This window comes from Parasteatoda tepidariorum, chromosome 7 (assembly GCF_982258835.1).
Source record: "Parasteatoda tepidariorum strain Cologne lab strain chromosome 7, Ptep-v5.0, whole genome shotgun sequence".
Taxonomy (NCBI): Eukaryota; Metazoa; Arthropoda; class Arachnida; order Araneae; family Theridiidae; genus Parasteatoda; species Parasteatoda tepidariorum.
In genome coordinates this window covers 5780285-5801955 of record NC_141761.1, presented here as the reverse complement: position 1 = coordinate 5801955, position 21671 = coordinate 5780285, and the positions used below count along the sequence as shown (strand labels likewise).

At 25.7% G+C, this 21671-nt stretch overlaps 1 protein-coding gene and 1 long non-coding RNA gene across 25 annotated transcripts in view; one reads left to right on the top strand and one right to left on the bottom strand.

Annotated features, from left to right (window-relative positions):
• The window catches only part of LOC147806778 (nuclear cap-binding protein subunit 1-like), a 33695-nt gene extending 13495 nt beyond the window's left edge, over window positions 1-20200 (bottom strand). For 2 of the 16 annotated variants that reach the window (XR_015435180.1, XR_015435181.1), the window contains exons 1-6: window positions 19897-20200; window positions 17590-17652; window positions 16667-16767; window positions 11873-12016; window positions 7641-7806; window positions 267-385 (exon numbers count right to left, since the gene is read on the bottom strand). Coding sequence is in view for 13 of the 16 variants with exons in the window: in XM_087167186.1 (XP_087023312.1) it covers window positions 3243-3306; window positions 7641-7783 (207 nt within the window). In the remaining 3 variants the exon portion in view is untranslated. Of the gene's footprint in view, window positions 1-266; window positions 386-3242; window positions 3307-7640; window positions 7807-11872; window positions 12017-16666; window positions 16768-17519; window positions 17653-19886 lie in introns of all 16 variants that reach the window. The other 14 variants (XR_015435182.1, XM_087167176.1, XM_087167186.1 and 11 more) reach the window with 14 other exon arrangements.
• Window positions 20201-20243: 43 nt separating this feature from the next.
• LOC147806777 (uncharacterized) overlaps window positions 20244-21671 on the top strand; it is a 29699-nt gene continuing 28271 nt past the window's right edge. For 6 of the 9 annotated variants that reach the window (XR_015435185.1, XR_015435188.1, XR_015435183.1 and 3 more), the window contains exon 1: window positions 20259-20720. This is a non-coding gene — a long non-coding RNA (uncharacterized LOC147806777). Of the gene's footprint in view, window positions 20721-21671 lie in introns of all 9 variants that reach the window. The other 3 variants (XR_015435184.1, XR_015435187.1, XR_015435186.1) reach the window with 2 other exon arrangements.

The following is a 21671-nucleotide window of genomic DNA, read 5'->3' as shown; positions in this document are numbered from 1 at the left end:
TTTGATGACCCAGCAGGAATAGGCCATACATTGAAAATGAAATAGCATTATGTAGGATCACGTGGGGTAGAGTGGGTACATGGTATAAAGTGAGGATATGTTAAAAAAACCCACATATTTTCTTCTTTTAAATTGAAATAATTCATTTAATATTCTTCAAAACATTTACTGGGATTGCAGTAAGCATTTTTACAAACATTTGCCGAAATTTGAAATTAAAGATCATATAAAAGTTTTAATAACAACAATAAAAAAAAAGTATGTACCATCATTTTCTTGGAGAGGATTGGGCAAGTCTTTAATAAGTAACAAGGCCTCTTCCGCGGTGCACTTCTCTTTCAGTGCTGAGTCAACTGCTGAGCTGCAAAATTGCCTGGCAACACTTCTGAAAATCCACAAAATAATGCTGTATTTCTTTTTTTTAATTAAAATTTTTTAACATATTTACAAATCTCACATAATTTTAACTTGATTATTCTATTCTAAAATAGTTTTTGGTTTGGAAAATATTTATTATAATGCAATATTAATTTTAATACAGCATTGCATGTACTCAATGTTTACCAATCAGTGTACTGTGACCCGGAAAGAAAGTTGAAAGTTTCTAAGACTAATTTTTAAAAAAATTCTTGTCTTAAGTTTTTTAGTAATTAAACAAATAAAATGGAAATTTTTTCACGAAAACGAGTCAAAAATACAAAATATTAACTGATATGCTATAGACTTTGGATGATTTTATAAAAGATAAAAATATAACAAATCATTTCAGTTTACTTCACAATCTAAATTGTATCATTGTTACATATAGAGATTAGTTTACTCTTTTATATATATATATGTGATGTAAATGACACAAAACCCAATTATTATGAGTTTCTTCTTGACTTAAGATTCTTTTTATTCATTAATTTCTAAAACAAAATTATGGATTTAATACTTTTAGAAAAAAAAAATATTTCAAAAGTGAATACCTAATTTCTTAAGCTGTACACACAGTTCGATATAAAAAAAATCCTTCTAGAATTATCTTTGTTTTTTTTCTTTGTATAGCCGTTGCCAATAGTAACACAATGTGCATCATGAAAAAATTACTCAGTCAAATTTCCCATTACAAATATTTTTATAATTACAATTTTTTCATTTCAGACAGCCTTAAAAAAATTTTTAAACGATAATCTAAATTCACCAAAAGATCCTCCTGATTCTGACTCATTAATTTTATATGCAAATATATATATACATTAGAATTGGTGAAACTTGACAAATGTGTTTTTCTACTTTTTTTCCCTAATAAAATTAATCAGAAATAAAAAAAAACAGGTAATTTGAAAATTCCCCCTAATAGAACCTGAAATTAAAACAAAAATTAAAAAAGAAATAAATAATAAACTGATTTATTATTCTCCCACTTTAAAATATTTTAGGAAGTTATGTTACAAACTTAATAATTATTATAGATATATAATTATATATAGATATAATAGATATTAAATGGTTGCCTAAACTATTAAAATGGCAATTGAAAATCATAATTTTGGGGATATTTTTAATAACAACTTATTGAATAAATATATACCATAATTCTAACAAAATTCTTTGGCTAAATCACATGTTAAAACAATTTTAAAAACTCTGGTTTTCGCTTAGAAAACAACCAAAAATGCATAGAAATGGTATAAAATTTTAACATTAAGAAAGGAAACCTCTTTTATTAAAACGCATATTTTATTAAAACATCAGAAGTTATTATTTTCAAAGCGTTTAAAAACTAACTATCAATCAAGATTTAGAATAACATAGGGAGATTAAAAAAAAAAAGATATTTTTTCTTTAAAATGACATCAGAGAGAAATTTTTCTCTCCTTTGATGGATATTTAAGAGAAGAAGAAAAATATGACACATTTTAATAATGTTGAAGTAAAATCCAACGATTTATTTCTAAAAAAAGTGAAATTCAATAATTTATTTTGAAAAAATGTAAAATTTAATTATTTATTTCTAAAAACACAGAAAATCTAGCACATTTGCTTAAAATCACACTTCTTTTAACATCTTTCTTCAGCAGTGACAACTCCAATTTTAATTTTTCAAAGTTAATGTTTTTTTTAGTTAAGTTTTTAAGTCCTTGCCATCCAACCTCATGGCCACTGGTCTTCCTTTTGCTCAAGATCCCTCAGCTAAAAAAATCTAAGAACTTCTAAATCCAAGATCTCAGTGAGGTTTAAAACAAAGTTCAGTAATCTTAGCAATTACAGTATCTATCCAGTCTTAAGAAGGAAATGTCAGCTGGATAAAACAAAATTTCCTATTTAATTAGCCCACTGGCAGATCAGTAAATGGGAAAATTTGAGAGAATGTCTCTCCCCAATTCCCTTAACATTGAAAAACTGTTTTTGATTTGCGGAGAAAATTGCAGGTTGAAATACGATTTTTTACATGCAGAACAGTCAGTGGGTTAATACCCATCACACATTTTAAGTTAAATTATTAGTGTAATAATATTCAATGTTTATGGATAAATAACACAAATGTGAAAATTTATGATTAGGAAGAATAAAAGCGTATGGACAACTGCTTTAGCAATCTTAATTTTTTTCCTTCTTCACCAACCACAATGAGTTTCACAAACAGATAGTTCCTATATTTCACTTTTTTTATTCCTAGGTCAGATAGTATGGAAGCCAGATATCAGACTATAATGTCATAACTTATGTTACTTGTTGCCTATAAAGTTGAATATTGTTCTCCTTCCCACAAAGGGTGGATGACAGCTCTGAGATTTTTTCTCTAAAATATGCCCAGTTAGCATTGCGGCATAAGAAAATACTTTATTTAAATTTTATTATAAAACTTTTAGGAATATTTCTACTCAAGTAGAAAAATATAAAAGAATAAATAAAATTATTTTAAAGGGGAAAAAATCTGAAGTAAAAAGTTTTTTTTCTTTTAACAGATATTTAAAATGTATAAACCAAAGCAAATTTTTATTCATAAAAAATTCTTTAAACACAGCAATATTACTTAAAAATGTTAAAACTTTATTTTACTTTCCAAATTATAAAGGAGGAGAAAGTCGTCATGTATCAAGCACTCAAATATAGGCACAAATTCTCAAGACTCACAAGGCATGAATGAGAAAAACTAACATTTTTACATTATCAAATAAATATTTCTGCAACCGTTTCTTAGGATTCTTTTTCTCAAATACATCAGTTAAAGCTATTGTATGAAATAACTTTACCTTAACAGTGACATATTCAAGAGGAATCTTGCGTTTTCTAGGATAGCTTAAGAGAATAGCAGCACTAAAAAATAAAGATAAGAAAAATTAAACACAATTAGAGTTTTAAATATATTAGGACTAAAAAAATTATTAATATAGTCCAATGTCCAGTGAAATATCATTCATCTATCTCTCATTTTCTGAGTCTGTCGCACATTAAGCAGGAAAGTTAAGCTTAGAATCATACAAAATTAAAATTGCAAAAAAGGTGCTGAAATTCAATCTAATGGGGGAAAAAGAGAAGAAAAAAAGTGAACAAGTTTTTCTTCCTTTTTTTTATATTATTCGTGAATAGTAAGATCTGAATTAAAAAGAGCCATCCATAAATCTACATCATATATTATGCATATACCAATGAACCAATATATAAATGAAAGGACATGTTCCCCATGCCTGTTGCCCCCTCATACACATCCGTTCTTGTCTTTCTAAAATGCTCTACCCTAGGTGCATGGTCTAATTCTAGGTAATAAAAGAACGATTCTTTGTTTTAAAAAATTTAACTGAAAATTTGTTCCTATCAAGTATAGTGATATTGAAAAATTAAGGACTTTTTAAAACCTGCTTGCACCAAAATTGAGTACTTTTAAGTATTTATTTTTCAAAATAAAGGTGAGCAGTTTAAAAGCACTTTTAAGAATCGTGTAGAACACTGGATTTTTTTTTTTTTGCCCTGGAAACAAAGTCAGTAAATTAAGCTTTTTTAACGCTGCATAATACTTTAGTGATAAAACAAATTGAATGAAAGCAAGTACTTTTCCTTTCTCGCAACAGGAAATATTTTTCCAACAAATTTAAAGTGTGATCTCAAATACATATATGAAACAATTATTTTTAGCAATTATGGAAATATCTTCCAAGGAGAGGTTTATTAACATTTTATTTTACAAAAATCTCAGTAACTTTAAAAGCCATAATTTCTGGAAAAAAATATGAAAGTTGTGGATATTTCAGTTCATAATTTGTTTTCAGCTAAATATAATCCATGAAATAACCTTAATTAACTTTGGGATAATTTTGTATTTGAGAAAAAAAAATTGACTTCAGATTAAATTAACATTCAATTTTATTATAAAAAAAAAGTTATTACAAAAAGGGTTTTAACCACTTTTTGTAATAACTTTTTAAAACATAGCAGTATATTCAACAACTTATTATATGCTACAATTTTAATAAACCAATATAATGTCTAAATTTTTTAAATACTCTAAACAGATCCATGCTTTAATATCAAACAAATATAATATTATTTAAGTTAATTTTATTATGTAAAAATTATCATAATATTAAGAAAATAAATAATAATTTCTAATAAATGTAAGCATTAACTATACAAGAAAACTTTTTCAGCTGTAACTTTTAACATTAATACTTTAAGAAATTTAAATTATGCATAATTAAGATTAACAATAAATGATCAACAGTGATACAATAGTGCACCCTATCAGGTGTTAACTACTGATAAATATATTATTACAACAATAACATTAATCACAAAAAAATAGTTCTAAGTCATACATAACAATAATATGAAAGAAATTTTAAAGGAAAATTTTGAATAATTTCAAATATTTCAATAAATAGAGTTAAAAATAAAAATATTTTTTCTTATAATCCAATAGATTTTACAGAGTAATTTCATTTCTCTTAAAGTTTTAAGGAATAAATTTGAAGAGAGATGGGTGTCTTTTTATCAAAGTATTTTGTCATTTAAATATAAGATATTAATCTTATAACGCTTATTATGTTATAATATGAACTGTAAAAGTATTAATTTAATATTTCTTTAAAAAAAATTATTGGAAAAAAACAAAACAATTTTAGGTTGATGTCTTTACCATTCTTTCCAGTTATGTTTCAGTGCTTGGCAATTTAGACTGACATTGCGAACACGTGTGAAGAAAAAAGAAAAATTAAGAATAGAGAGAAAAATGTTTTTGTTTTTTTCTCTATAGTCTTTTTTTAATCTATTCTAGAAACATGTAAAGAATAACTTAATTTATTTTAATAGATTATACACAGAAGGATATATATTTTCATAGCATATAATAGCGAAATCTACATTTTGAAATTGAAAATTTTACTGTCGGTAACTTTTTAAAGATAAAAAATTTTTTCACGTGCTAAATAAATCCACGAGGAACAACAGCAGTTATAAAAATAAATCATATGCTTCAAAAGTAAAAAAAAAAAAAAAAAAAAAAGGTTTATTCACACTACTTCATGGTAAACAAACTAGTTCAATAATAGAATATACATAGTCCCTGGCTATACTATTAGATGCACAATAAGATTCTATGTAAAATTATAATAATTAGGTGATACTATGCAGCTGTATTGTTTTCACTCGGATGAAACCGGTTTGCATTTGTTTACGGTCCTGTATCAATTGGTTAACATTGTAATGCAATATGTTAAAAATAAATACAAAATCTCCGGAATAAAAACCCATTACACGCATGTTTAAACGTAAAAGTAATACCTATAAACTCGTGGAAATCATGTAAAAATTAAAAAACTACAGTGTACCTGATAATTTGATATAATTATTATAATATACTAATATAATGCTTGATATAATAAATATTCTATACTAATATAATATATCGTCTAATTTATCCTATCATGAAATTTATATTATATATCGTCTAATTTAACCAATTGATACACTAACATAAACAAGTGCAAACCGGTTTCAGTCACATAAAAACAATACAGCTGTATAGTATCACCTGATAATTAAGATTTTGCATTGAATCTAATAATGCATCTAATAATATGGCCAGAGACTGTATATATAGTTACTGAAAGATTATTTATACAACAAAAAATCAGAAGTTGATTTCCAAACAGTTTTCATTTTTTACCACGATTGTCATTTAAAAGTATTTGAACAAAGAATATAAAAGAAACTGTGTACAGGAAATTAAATTAAACAAAAAATGATTTTTAGAAGTTAAAATCAAAATTAGATGACACGTAAAATGAGACTGTTTAAAAATTACGCCTAAACACACAACATAAATATTTAAAATCACTGAAATTTTCACGAAAATTAAATTTAATAATTTTAATGTACAAAACCCAGGATAAAAGAATGAAAATTTTTTAAAGCAATACATTTCCAGGGTTCCCACTCTTTTAACAAAGCAAAAATTAAGAACTTTTTTTTGAAAAAATTAAGGACTTTAAAAATAGTATGATTGTTTATCATCAAATATACATATACCACCAGTGACATTGCCAATTATTTACCTTTCTTAAAAAAATCAATAAATTTAAAAATAAAAACAATTTTATTATAATGTAAGCACTGATATAATTGGATTAATTAACAGGGCTCACTAAGGAAGTAACAGGCAATTTTTGCAAACCCAGATCTGCTTTTTAAAAAAATATTTTCAAATTGTTAAAGGTTAACATCATCTATGAAACTAATTCGTATTCCATTTTTAATGATTTCATTGAAATTGAATTGTAAAATATAAAGTCCAGAAATTAAAATTTGCAATTTATTCATTTATATATATATACATAAAAAAGAGTAAATAAAGAAAGTTGGTAAAAACATTAAAAAAATTATTACAAGCCTTTTTATTTTGCTACTAGACCTGCATCACACATTCAGTTAAGTCCAAAAAATTCTTTTTTATTAATAAAATATTTCATTTATAAGTGTTATACATATATTAAAAGAATTAATACTAAAAACTTGAATTACCATTATGCATGAGAATAGTTTTCTTAACAGTGTCATGTTATATTAAGTCCTATTTGAAGTAAAAACAGGCCATACTAATATCTAAGCAACTTAAATCACTCCACTTTTTTTTTCTCATTCAAAAAATACTTCTATGAAAATTTTTATGGAATAAAAATATAATTATCTTTGAGAAGATTTACAATTTTCAAACCAATATGTTTTTTATCAGTTCTAGGTGAAACATATAAACAAAAGGGTCTAAAACGATTTTTCAAAGGTATCAACACATTCTTATGGACAGAAAATTTATAAGGTTCCTTAATTAGCAAATACAGATAAGTTATTTATTGTTTAACCATTTATAGATATTTACTAGTAATATTTCTTTACCATCCTCTATCATTCTCTAGTATTATTATGATTTGATATTTTATTTTTATCACAAATTAACAGTTTAAAATTGAAAGTGTTATTTTTTATTATAAAATAATCCTGTAATATCATCTTATCAGGTAACGTTTTGTAAAAAAATATTGGAAAATTTTTATGCTTTTATGCTTAACTGCCAGTCGTTATTCATTAACCATTCAAAAAAATTACTTTCGCTATTTGGAGATTTAAAATAGGAAAATAGATAAATATGAAAGACTTACCTGTTCCAGCGGAGGAGTGGGCGCAGCCTTGGTTCTCGGTAAGACACAGAGGGATTGCGAGCTCGCAGTCTCAAAGACACTGGACGTGCATCGTCCTTTTGACCTGGAGACAGTCGAGCTGAGAAGGAGAAATCTACTAGCATGGCTAATTGTGGGCTCCTAGGCCCTGTAAAAAGATTTATTTCTTATTAGAGTTTCTAACAAATACAATAAACATAATTCATTCCGGAAATAGGAAGAAAAAAAATAAAACTCTGTTCTATATAAAGTATTCTGTTCTTTCTTCTTTTTTTTTTAAATTTAGGATTTTGTATATCAAAACATTGGAGTAGCCAAAATTCAGAAATTATGGCCCTGACAGTTCAGCCAGGTGAGCAGAATTCTTTTAAGAAAAAAATAAAAAACTTTCTGAACATAAATTAAAATTTATTTTATTCAACAAATTCTATGTAAAAAAATAATTTTTAATAACCTTTTGTTATTTTATTGATTGCGTGTCAATTTTTAAAAAATTTTATGGCAAAAAAAATTGCATTATTTTAAACTATCAAATTTTAAATGACACAATACAAAATTTGAACGATATTGATCAAATAGTTTTTAAATAATAGATTTCTAAAAATATGGTTTTTTTCTCAAGTGTCATAACTCAAATTAATCAACCATTTTCGCTCAAATTATGAACAGTTTAAATACATAGTTTATAAAATGCTGTGAAAATTTGTATAGCATACAATTTTATTTTTTTTCAAACCTTATTAAAATTGAATAAGGAACATTAATTGTATACATTAAATTTTTATTTAAAGAAACAAATTCTATAATTTTTGTTCATATTTTGATGGTTAAGAACTCTAAATCATTAAAAGTAAGGTCTGCTAGTTAAGAGAAAATACTTTTTTAGTAACTTGACCAATAGTTAGTGCTACTTAATCAACATTTTTGAATCTTTAAGATTAGCACCTAGATCAGAGAAATCAGATTATTGAAACAAAAAGCTATTTAAGGTTAGTCAGGAGGTAACAAAAAAATTATAAATTAATTTTAAAAAAAAAAGCCAAAAATTAACAAATAAAAGTACGAACATGATAATAATAAATAAAAAATAATAATTTAAATTGAGTTATTCCTATTATTCTTTATATATATATATATATATATATATATATATATATATATATATATATATATATATATATATATATATATATATATATATATATATATATATATATATATATATATATATATATATATATATATATATATCATGGTGGCCACTCAAATCAGATTTCAAATTTCCCTGATATTTCCAGGTAAAAATCTTAAAATTTCCAGGTCTGTATTTTTCTTTCTTTCTTTCTTATAAAGTGTAGGATGTGTACTAGAAAAGTATCAATATTATAAAATATTTTATTCAAAATGTTACTTTTTTAACATATTATCTTGTAAATATAATTCATTTTGACAATTTGGCAAGATTTTGTTTTTTTTATTTAATTTTTTAATGTTTTGGTACAACATTAATTTTTAAAAAATTAAGACATGTGGAGAAAATAATAGGTTTAGCTTGTAGATTATATTGCTTTTAATGAATAAAAATGTTTTTAATGTGTTATTTTAAGCAGTTTTTGCTCAAAGTGTATCTATCAAATGGCAAAAACAGAATAACCAATAAAACCTTGGATAAGTATTGTTTAATATATTCTCATTAAGCAAAGGAAAAACGTTCCAGGTGATTATATATCAATAAGTTTCTATAGTTACAGTGGCTCCCAAAAGTGTTCGTTCACTTTTTATAACTTTTATTGAAATAGGAAATAAAAATTCATTAATTAAAATGAATATTTCAAAATGGGTATTTGATAATAAGATGTATAATCTATTCTTAGCAAACTGCATGTAATATATTAGTTCAATACTTAGTAAATCAAAGCAAAAGTTCATTGTTAAGATATCAATAATCAAATTGTAACAAAAATTTTACCCCACGAAAGTCATCGTACACTTAAATGTTTTCGGATTTAAGAATTAAAATTATCGTCAATTGCTTTAATTTTCTTACTTAATTATTTATCATTTATTTATTTGTAATTTTGTACCAAACTTATGATAGCAAAATTATATTTTAACTTTGGTTTGCTAATTCCATAACATTTTATTTTATCATTTAAAAACGGCTCGTGGCCGTAGTAAAACAATAAACCAAATTTGAATGTTGATTATTTGCCATCATAATGAATCAGTAATGAATATTGCTAAGTTAGTTTATTGTGTGCTATTGCACTGTAATATATGATAAAATGCTTAAAAAAAGGACTTCATATCAAAGATTAAAAATACAAAATTTGTGGAAAAATTCATAAATTCACAATTGAGTGTTGTAAAAGATTCTGTAAAATTTAATAAAAAATATTCTGCTCAAATTTCGCCAAGCAAAAAAAAAAAAAAAAACTAGTTACATTTACTTACAAACTTATGAAAGCTATTGTAGAAGTGAAAGGAAACTCTATTAAATGTTAATTTAACAAAAATTAGAATATTTTCTAATAAGCGGAGATTTTTTTGAAAGTGTACAATGACTTTTGCGGGATAAAGTTTTCGTTACTTCTTGATGATTGATTTCCTTAAAATAAACTTTTGCTTTGTTTTTAAAATAATCCATATTCCATCCAAATATATTTTTATTATTAAATATCCTTTCTGAAATATTCATTAATATCATATTTTCTTTAAACCAATATCTCAAGTCAAATTTTTAAATAATGTTGTTTTGAATTAGCATTATTATTTTAGGAGATTCAGTATACAAAAATAAATGTCACAAATGCAAAATTGTCTAATTTTTTTGTTGTATACTCTATAGGGAAAAAAATAGATAAAATTCTTTAAATTTTATACCTATTTGTTTTTTTTTTCTTCTTATTTGAAATTAAAATATTTAAAGAATTCCTAACTAAACACATGGGTTTATAGGTTAGCATGGTAAATTGTTTTTGTTTTAACAACTAGAATCTTGTACAGTGCAAAACTAAAACACCAGATTTCATTTTCCTTCTTCCTACTAAACACGTATGAATAAAAAGAAATTTATATTTTATGTTTATACATCATGTAATATGTTTCCTATACATTCCTTAGTCTTTGTCTGCTTTTTAGGGTAATAGGAATAGTTTTGGAAATATCATCTCTGGAATGCAAGCAACATTTACAAACTTTCGATATTGTGATAACTATACAATTCGAATTTCGAATCAGAAATGAAATATTTACCGACAAAACAGTAAAATTAATTAATATATAGTTAGTTTATTAAAATTAAGATATGTTATAAAAGGTAAAATAAAAAAGAGAAAAATAGCATTAATACAACAATTGGTTTACAAACATTGCTGTTAGCGATTGCAAAAAAATGTATGATTGGTTGGTTTGCTGAGAAAAAATAATTTACAGATTTCTTTGAATGGGAGTACAAAAGCTTTCAGAAAAAGAGTGCGATATAAAATCTATTATCTATTATTATTAAGTTATAACCAACAAATTTTTGGAGAATTTTATAAAGTTAAAAATACAAAAACATTTTGAATCATTTTGTCAATAACAATTCAATTAAATGACCAATTTGAAATTTTTTAAAAAGGAAGAAAAATGTAACGCTTCAGACATATATCTTCAGACATACGAATACATGACTTCAAAAACTCCTTATTATGCTGCTCAGAGATTTTCCTTAACTAAATTAAATAGCACAGAAATTTTTTTTAACTGAAACAAGTGATTCTAAAATTAGGGAGTGGAGTACTGCAAATAAATTAAATGTCACATGACTTTCAGTCGCAAATTTTTTTTTTAACAGGAAACAAATTGATTAAGAAACAAGAATTTGACAAGAAAGTTTCTGTGAAATGGTTTCTTTAATGAAAATACAACATTGAAAAAACTCCTCGATCATAGAACTTTTGGGTATTGAAATTCTTGCATTACTTTCTAATTGAATAACATTTGGTAGAATAAAGTTTGGAAAAGTCAATGGGCACTCGATTGAAATTTTAGCAAATGTAACTATAAAAACAGAGAGTTTGGCTTTAAGAAGAGAATTATTTTGGGGGTTATTGTTCCCTCTCTCAAAAATTTGTGAGCTGAAAGATACATAAGAAAAAGAGCTTTGATCTCTATTTCTCAAAATTTTTAATTATATTATTAGCAGTTTTAAAAAAGAAAGTTATACATACAATCTGTAGAGCACTCACGTAATCAGCATCACTTAACCAAAGTGCACATTCAAAGTTAGCTTCAATGTCATCAATAAAGGGAAGAAATTCTCTTTCAAAAAAAATTAAAGATTCTGCAGAAATAGATGTCTTATCAAACACCTCCTAAAACAATACAACACAATATTAGAAAACACCAGTAATTGAATTAAGGCAATAATTATTAAATACAGTCATTACTGCGACTAATACATCGATTTCATAGACACAATGTTACTTTAACGTGTGTTAGAAAATCTGAATTGAACTGTTGATTCCAATATAATATTTGATTAATTTTTTAAAAGAAAATTACATCAAATACAGGTGTTAAAAATTTTCGCTCTTTCAAACATTTGGTTTAAAAATAAGGAAAACATGAAAGCGCTCAGTAGTAGTAAGAATAATATTTTCAAATACAGTAAAAATATCAGATGTTTTCATACATATGCAAATTTTTGGTAAATTTCCAATATGAAAATTAACCTTACTTTTGATAAATATTGAATTGCTCATTCCAATATAACTTGAAATTTTTGTTTAATTTTATGTAAGAAAATCACATCAAAAACAGGATTTAAGCATTTTATCTCTTTTTCAAAACAAAAATTTTTTCGCAGGCAAAAATTCAATGGATAGCAAAAGTTTCATGGAAGTACACCTATTCTTTTGAGGTTAGTGCTCAATGAACATAGAGCATCTTGAATTCCACATGAAAGAACCATCATTTCTTAACCTAGACGTAATCTATGGTAAAAAGGATGGTGGAATATCAGTTACTCTTCATTATTAAGAATTAAAAATGTGTAACGCATTCGTATGCATAGCTGCCAACCTTAGGAATCAAAAATTAGGAGCACTATCTGCGACAAAATTATATGCACTAATTACAGGAGTAAGACAAAAATTTAACTATTAAATCATAACATTAATAGACATATATTTAAATATGTAAATTAGTAAAACAAAATTATAAACACTATCTTTTGTGGGAAACTTATGATATTAATATTTTATAATTAGGAATACCGGTATAATAGATTAAAAACAAACACTACCTATTAATATATAATTATTTATCTCCAAATTATAAAACACAGGTAAATAATAATCTACATCATAAACAAATATTTTTGCGGTTTTGGATGTCCTAAACTGGTTTTGGACAGGACACGTGGGTTTTACTGTCTTAAAGTGTCCAAAACCTTGAACTTTGGAAAAAGGATAAAAATTCTACAGGTGTAACCATTGTACACATAATAATTACATGTATCAATAAATATTTGATATTTTTTATACAATTTACTTTAACTTATTAAAGGAAAATAATATAATATGAAAAGGTTTATAATTTTTGAAGATCCATAATTCATTGAACAACAAAATTGAATCCTTTAAATATAAATATGCTTTTAATACTGATAAATAATGTTTTTGCATAAGGATAGATAAAGCAATATTAAAAAATAATAATAATTTTTTAAACAAAATACTAAATTTGTTTAAAAATTAACCTTTTACTTTTCACAATATTTTTTTAAGGGAATGTTATAATTTCTGCATCACAGGATGATAAAAAAAATATCTATTTTAATGTATTAACAGTTTTGAAGGGCATAACACCAGTTTCAGTTACTGACACTGGTGATGTATCACCACTATGCTAAAAAAATCGAACATGAATGAAATAAAAGTATTCTTGACTCGTACTATAGAAAAATAAACCTGTTTATGACTAACCAAGCACTTAGTCCCTATTAGCTTAACCTGCATGGCAAGGTCAAACTTCAGTTATGTAGTATTGAATGAGAGGACCAATTGAACTTGATATTACTGATTAATCTTCCTTTGTTTAATGTTTAAATTGAAGAGGCAAACAATATTAATAAAACATTACACTTTCAAAAACAAATATTCTCTAGTAGATTTAATTATCAATATGCTATTAGTTTCATGTTTATTTTACCTTTTAAATATCGTTCAGATAAAATTGTGACATAATTTGAGTAAAAGGGTTTTGGACAGTTTAAGACAGTTTTCGACAGGACGGTTTAAACCGTGGATTAATCCATTCTGTCCTAAACCTTGCCAACTCTGGTTTAAATACTACAAGGAAAAATTTTCAAAAAATAATAATTTAGTGAAATAATCAGCAACAGCTATTGGAATAGTATTTTCCAATAAAAAGCTACTAAAAAGTACTTTAGCACAATAATCACAGGATGCGTGCTTGTGCCGATCAGAAAAAAAGGATTGGTTTAAAATGAAACATTTTATGAAAATTCAGATCTTTTATAAAAATATCAGATTTTCAGATTAGATTTAAAAATTAGGAACAAATCCGAAAAATTCTGAACAGTTGGCAGCTATGTCTTATGCAAAGTCTTCAGCGTGCGATACATTAATAACATTAGTACATTTCTTTCATGAATCATATTTTTCTTTTTTAAAAATTTTACTTAATCTTTTTAAAAAGTGTAGTAATAAATAACTTATTTTGGAGATAAATCATGCATTCTTCCTGACTTTATTTTTGCTCAGATTTAAGAGCTTTCTGAACATACGTTATGTAGCGGGAATATATTAAGATCAGCATAGTATCATATGCTTAGAAGTTAAATTAAAAATTTAGCATGCAGTAGATAGAAGAAGAATATTTTTGTCAAAATAAGTTCTGCATTTATGAGTAAATATTTGCTGTAATTCTATATATTTATGATGCAGCGACTTCTTGTTCAGAAGTGCAATTTCATTTAGACCAAGTAGGACAGGTCACCATTTTGAGTGTTGATTTTATAGTTAAGTACCTATATATTCTACTCTAAGCAGAAGGCACAAAAATTTGTGAGTCAAAAAATCAGAATGGGTACTTGTTAAGTGGGAAAAAGCTTACAATTAGACTATAATACATTGTCTTAAGCAAATCTCACATAACAAATGCATTGTATGACATAAAAGATGACATCACGTGGGAAAATGGTAACACTAGCACCAATTGGAAATCAGATGTAACAGTAGGATATGACAAATCATTTTCATGATACAATACTGACAGTTTGAGCAATTAAAGGCTCATATATGCATTAAAAAAATTTAATGCTGGTAAAACAAATTCACTTCTTATTAGCTCTCATAGTAATTTTTTTTAAAAATTCCATGTTGTTGTGTGCCATTAAGGCACTCGGTGATACATAATGGACAATTGCAGTATTGGACAAATACATAATGGACAATTGCAGTATATTACTTTCAGTTCTAACTAATTGGAAATTCTCTCCTGAATCCGAAAATATAATTATTTTTTCTTCAAATGCTTATTTGTTTAATTATTAAATATTATTAATTTCTCAAAAAGGCCTCCGTAAATGATGCAATCAAAAACAATCCTTGATTGGTTATGACGTCACATTTGCTGAATAGAAACGTGCCTTCTCCATCTGCTAAGGCTATTTCAATGCTCTTTTAATTTTGATATCACTTATATCGTTCAAACATTCTTTGTATATTATTAGTAAGAATTTTAAGAATTAAATTTATGGTGTTGACAGTGTGTGCGAAATGGAAGAAGGATTTTAAAACTCCAAACTGTTTGTTATTACTAAAATATCTGAAGAAATGGTTATGCAGCTCCTTACAGAGAATCAACATCTCTTCTTGGCTAAAATCAGTGGTGTTAAAATTCATAGAAAATATTATTTAATTTCATTTTTTTAGTTAAAATAATGCTCCATTGCAGCTTAATTACTTAATTAAAATCAGTTGCAGATCGGAATAGAAGTAGTATACATTTAGATATAGTGTGGATGATTTTATAATTCGGTATTGCATGAAAAAAATCAGTGTTTTCATAAATCTAGTACATTAAAATATTTCTATTGATCATCGTTACAATCTATGCACTAATGTTCAAAAATTAAAAGGTAATGTAATACATTTTAGCTTTTTTTTCTGAACTAGAGTTGAAGTATTTTCTTTAAGTAAATATTTACTAATGCAGTGTGTTTTTTCTTCTTTTTTTTCTATATATTAAATGTACATTAAGACTTATATTTATTCTCAATATTATTCTTTGAGTAAATAGAAATTTCGCTATAGTTAGAAATTATTTTTAAATTTATAATTTTTAATTCCTTTTTCTTTTATATAGTACTTATAAAATATGGTTATTGTTATTATTTATGCATACTATTTGTCAGTTCTAAAATAATAAAAGAAGAATTCTAAAATAATAAAATTAATTCATTATACATTTCTAGAGAAAAAAATTCATTAATTAAAATAAGAAGAAAAGTCTTAGGTTAAGCATTCGATATCGCTGAAAACGAATCAACACTTTCAAGAATTTAGTCAATTGAAATATATCTGCCCCTCATCCTCATCTCCACGTTCGATGTGCTTATACTTAAATTTTCCATTAATGTAATTTAATTTAGTCACATAATTTCAGCGTATAGCATCAAACTAGTCGGTTTCACTTAAGTTAAAGAATTAATAAAAAAACTTTTGCAAAATGAAAAGAAATTGTTTTAATTATTTATTAAACAATTAAAGAGACAGTAATGTTGACATGTTTTCTCAAAATTTTTATTCTTTGAGTGACTTTGCTGCAGTGAAAAATTATTTTTATATGTGTTTATAAAATTTATTTCTTGTCTTTGTAATGTGAATAAATGCACATGTTTATTTGCAATACTCTTATGACATAGATTTACGGAATTAAAATAAAATAAATAAAATATACAGCAATATATTAATTTCATTTTTCTTTCTTCTTACCTTTTTTGTTTGAAAGAATGAATTAAAAGTTTTATTGAGATCACAAGTTTTTTAAAAAGGCTACTGCTATGCAGAAGATAATTCCCTGCATTAAATTCAAGCTAGAATAAATAAATAAAGTCAGTAACTTAAGTTTTTCTACTTTTTCAAAACCGAAAATTATTCTATAAAAAGATTGATTCAACATTTCTTTCACTTAACATGAAAATAAATCTTTGAAATTAATTTGAAATAAATTTTAAAATTAAGTTTAACATGGTTAAAAAATATTGAAAAACAAATTTATTATTTTGTGTTTATAACACATCATTTTAATAAGTAATATCTGAAATCCATAATTCATTTTAACACCTTTTTTATTGAACTTAAAATTCTTAATTATTCAGAACTAGAAAATCTTGCCAACTATTAACAAATGTTTCAATGGACACCATTGAAATTTAAAAATATTATAAAAATATGTTATATTAAGCTCACATTTTCATTCATTTGAAAGAAAATTATAATTTTATTTATTAAGGGATTTGTTTTTAATAATTGTATAATAACATTAACCATAATATTCAGAAGTTTTAGTTTTGTTATTGAAAAATATTTATAAATTGTACTGGATCTTCAATTGGTAAATTTAAAATAAATTAACTAATTTAAATCAAATTAAGCCTTTCAAATAATGATTTTTTTATCATTTATTTTTTATTTTAAAATCTATTTTGACAGTGGATTTTTAAAAATAAAGAAGTCAAGCTAAACATGAGAAACACAAAACAAATTGCATACCTAATATTTTAACAATTTTATGCACATTAAATATTTTTAAATACAAAACTCAGGAAAGAAAAAATGATTTTACCATTATTTGTGTTTAGCATTTTCTTGATGCTTATTTGACCAAGCAAATAACTTAAAATCAAGAGATTTACCTAAGCTTTGACCGCTGTAGTCTCTCTGACACCTTGTGGGCCACTCAAAGTAAGGAAACACTCCTATATTAAACAAAAATGTACATCAATTTTTGAACGATGTGTTACAATAATAAACCAATTTGAATCAGCTTGATCTAAATTGCTACTAAAACCACATTTAAATCATTTGGATTTCCCTTTTAAAAAAATCACAACTTAAACTAAAAGAAATAATCTTTTTAATATGTATAATTTTTTAGTAATATTTAATAAAACTTCTTTACATAAAATAAAATCAGTTTTTATTTTTGAATTTCTGTTTCTGTAGCATCATAATTGCCCTTTATTATATTATCATACTACTATTATCAGAACTATTCAACATAGCAAACAAAAATGAAGTGAAAAAAAATTTAAAAAAACATGCAACTTTTTTCTCAAGCAACAACCAATTGATAGGACCTTCACCTACTAGTTAATTTGATTTATCACCATTTCTGATGCAAAAAATTAAATAAATATTATAAAAAGAAAGCCTTTGATTAAGCTAAGAAGAAAATTCTATTATTTTCATAACATTAATTATGAAATCCTTAGCCAGGCAGAATCTTCCTTTATTTTTTTTAGAAAACTATTTTAACTGGCAAAAGTTTGAATTTTTATTTTTTTTCCTTGTAGCAACAAATGAAAAAGCAATTGCTTACTTATGCCTCTGAGAGATGTTTAATTATAATTTACTGTGTATGACTTAGTACACTCAAACATTAAAAAGAATTTTGGAGAATGAAAAACCAGAAAATATATTTGAATAAATAAAATTTTTCAATAGTTTCTAATAATGTAAGTCCAAAATAAAACAAACTTATTTACCAAGATGACTTGAATTAATCAACAACAACACAAAAAAATGGTAGGTTCTTCTTCTTGCTTAATAAAGTGTAACTCAGAGATTGTTCATTTGAAAACAGAATTTCAATACAATCAAGCTACCGGGTCTAACCCCGCTATCAGATCTTACCCTTTTCTTCCCAACATATATTTAATTAAAAATATCACCACTTAAAATTTGCTTTACTGCATTTGAATGAAAGGAAAAGTCTTTTCAATAAAAACAAGAGGTGGATATTTCTGTATCATGATCTGTTGTGCTAACTACAATTGACAAGGTGAGAAATAGATTTGAAACTAGCAATTTAAAAAACAAAACAAAAAACATGTAGATGTTTGTCCACGGATTGCTACGAGTCATACTTTACAAGTTTATCCCCTTTCGTGATGTTTTTATAAGTTTGTAGCAGGCCACTGCTGGAAGTTCCCAAGACTTGACGATTATTCTGCCACAGATTACAGCACGAAAATCTACCCAACAAGAGAGCAAATTTATTCTGTTTATTAGTTACGTTCTGAATCCCCACTTGTACTTCAGAAACTTTTTTTTATGAATTGCAAGCTCTTCTTAAAAAAAAAAAAATAGTTTACCAAACATCAAATTTAATTTTTTTTTACCATAATACAATAACCAAATTAAATTATATTGATTTTTTTATGCTAAATAAAAGGATGATGGGAAACCACAACACTGAGGAATAATATGAGCAATTGGTGGAAAATCTTTTTAAACGAAATAAAAAACTTTTATTAAAATTTAAAACAGTATATCTCAGTAAAAGAAGAAAAAAAATCAAGTAAATTTTACTACTTTGAAATATAGCTAATCGAACAAAGGATTGGTAAAAGGTTGATCTGTAAGAAACAAACAGAGTAAAATAAAGCCAGGGGTCTGTCCATGCCAAATTTACTACCATTTAGCGGTATCTTCACAAATTCAATTTTAGGAGAAACGGTAGTCTTATAAAATACTTTTTCTTAAAATTTTATTTTTTATCCCGTAAGAAACTATAAACCATATTTTTACCACATTTTTGTGTTGATTTTTTTAAATAATTCTTTATTTTCACAAATTATGTCAAAATTTTCACAAAATAGGTACCTCACAGAAAAACCTAGTTAGACCCCTGAAAGCTGTAACCATAGTTTCAAGTACTATTGATATTAAAATAAATTTGATATTTCAATATAATTCTTAGATATTTTACATTACTCCATTTGGATCAAAAATTACTAAACATAAAATTAACTACAAGATTTCATTTTTCACAAGAATAAAGCTGAAAAATTTTATAATATACTCCAGATCAAGAATAGACAGGAGTTCAAGATTTGCTCTGTTATAAATCAACTTATAACATTGACATACAAAGAGAAATGAATAGTTATAATTTCAGAGAAAAGGAAGCAGACGAGTTGTACAATACTTAGTCTTACAACATTTGTCGGCAAGAATTCTTCGACCCATGTTCAAAATGATCTTTTCCGCACTGAAACAAATCTTCGTGTTTCGAATCAAAGTAGTTTTAAGATTTCGCTTTTGCCATTAAAGCTGTCTTTACTGGTGTTTGTTTCACTTATTTTTTGCATGCTTGTGTGCTCAATTACATAAACAATTACAATTACAGCCATAGTTTAGTAAGATTCGAACTTGCTTACGCTTAACAGTTTTTCAGCTTTATGCTGCAAAATTATGAGCTTATGGCTTTTTAATACATAGCAGAGATTTTAACTGTAATACTATGTAAGCTATACATTAATGTTATATTTTTTTTTACCACAACCAGTAGGGATGCAGACCCATCAATAGAGAATTTTGAAAGTTGGTAGAGCTAAGCTAGAAACTTTTTCAAACTAAAAACTTTTTATTCATTTATGTATTTCTCTAGCAATGGGACATCCTAATATTTTAAGATATCAATTTTGTTGTAAAATAGGCGCTGTTCGCGCAATCCGCTTTAATTGTATGTTTTGTAAACTAATTAGCTCTTTGTTTTTGTTGCTAAACCCTTTTATTTACTTTTAGTTGATGGAAACTATTGTATGACCGGTGGATCTGATAAATCAATGAAATTATGGGGATATTAGATTCCTTGGCAATCGTCGATCTTGAAGACTTATATGGGGCATGGATATAAAGTCTTAGATGCTTAATCTTCAGCAAATAGCTCACATATAGCATCCGGTAGAATGGACAAAAAGCCTTTTTTATTGGGACGTTAGAACAGCTCAAATAATAAGAAAGTTTCGATGCCATGCAGGTATGTTCTTTTTTTTTAGGGGGGGAGAGAAAAATTTTCTTAATGTTGATTTCATATGTAATTATTGGGGATCTTAATTGTTTTAATGAATGGCATTTTTTTCGCATTACATTAGGTAATATTTCCTTATCACTACCTGTTCGAGACAGCTACTTTTTGAGGGTAATTCGGGATCATCCCATCTACCTGTCATCACTGCAGAAAATGCACAAATCCCTTAATGAAAAAAGCAATTTCCAAAATAAACATTCCATTAAATTTATCAAATAATAATAAAAAAAAATTTATGTGTAAAAATATGTAATAAAAACAATCAAAACAAAGTAAAAATTTATGTTTTTTTATAATTACGCATTGAATTATTCTTGATTTTAACCATGCTTATTAGTTTTCTATGTACATTCCCATTAACACCACATCATGTCCATTCATGCACAATTTTTTAGGATAAATGATTCCTTACGCTTGAAAATATGCCACTGCCCTCTCTTGGGTGCTACACAAATCTCAAATTCCAATCATTGTGCAGCAGAGTGGAAAAAAAAAACATTGCATTTCATCACGCTAAAGGAAATTAACTTGCGTAGTCTAGAATTACACAGTAATTATCATAAAATTTGCAGTTATTGGTGCTGAAGCTGCCTTTCGGCTATGCTGTCTGATTTGGGCAAAAATGGTCGATGGGAGAATCCCTAGTCAAACCTCCTAATTTTTTTTTTAAAAAAAGTAATAATATGTAGAGGTTTGCCTGAGGAAGCATTAAGTTTCTCCTCTTTTGTGCTTTTTTTTATTTTATAGTTTCCCACGTTTCATTGCCTGCAAGTTTTAAAGCTGTAGCCATTACTTTGGGAAGCACTAATATTTAAATCTATACTCAATTTTGAGTAGCAATAGTATTTCTAAACTTCTCTAACTAAAAATTTAATCATTAAAAAATAAAGTTGATTTATA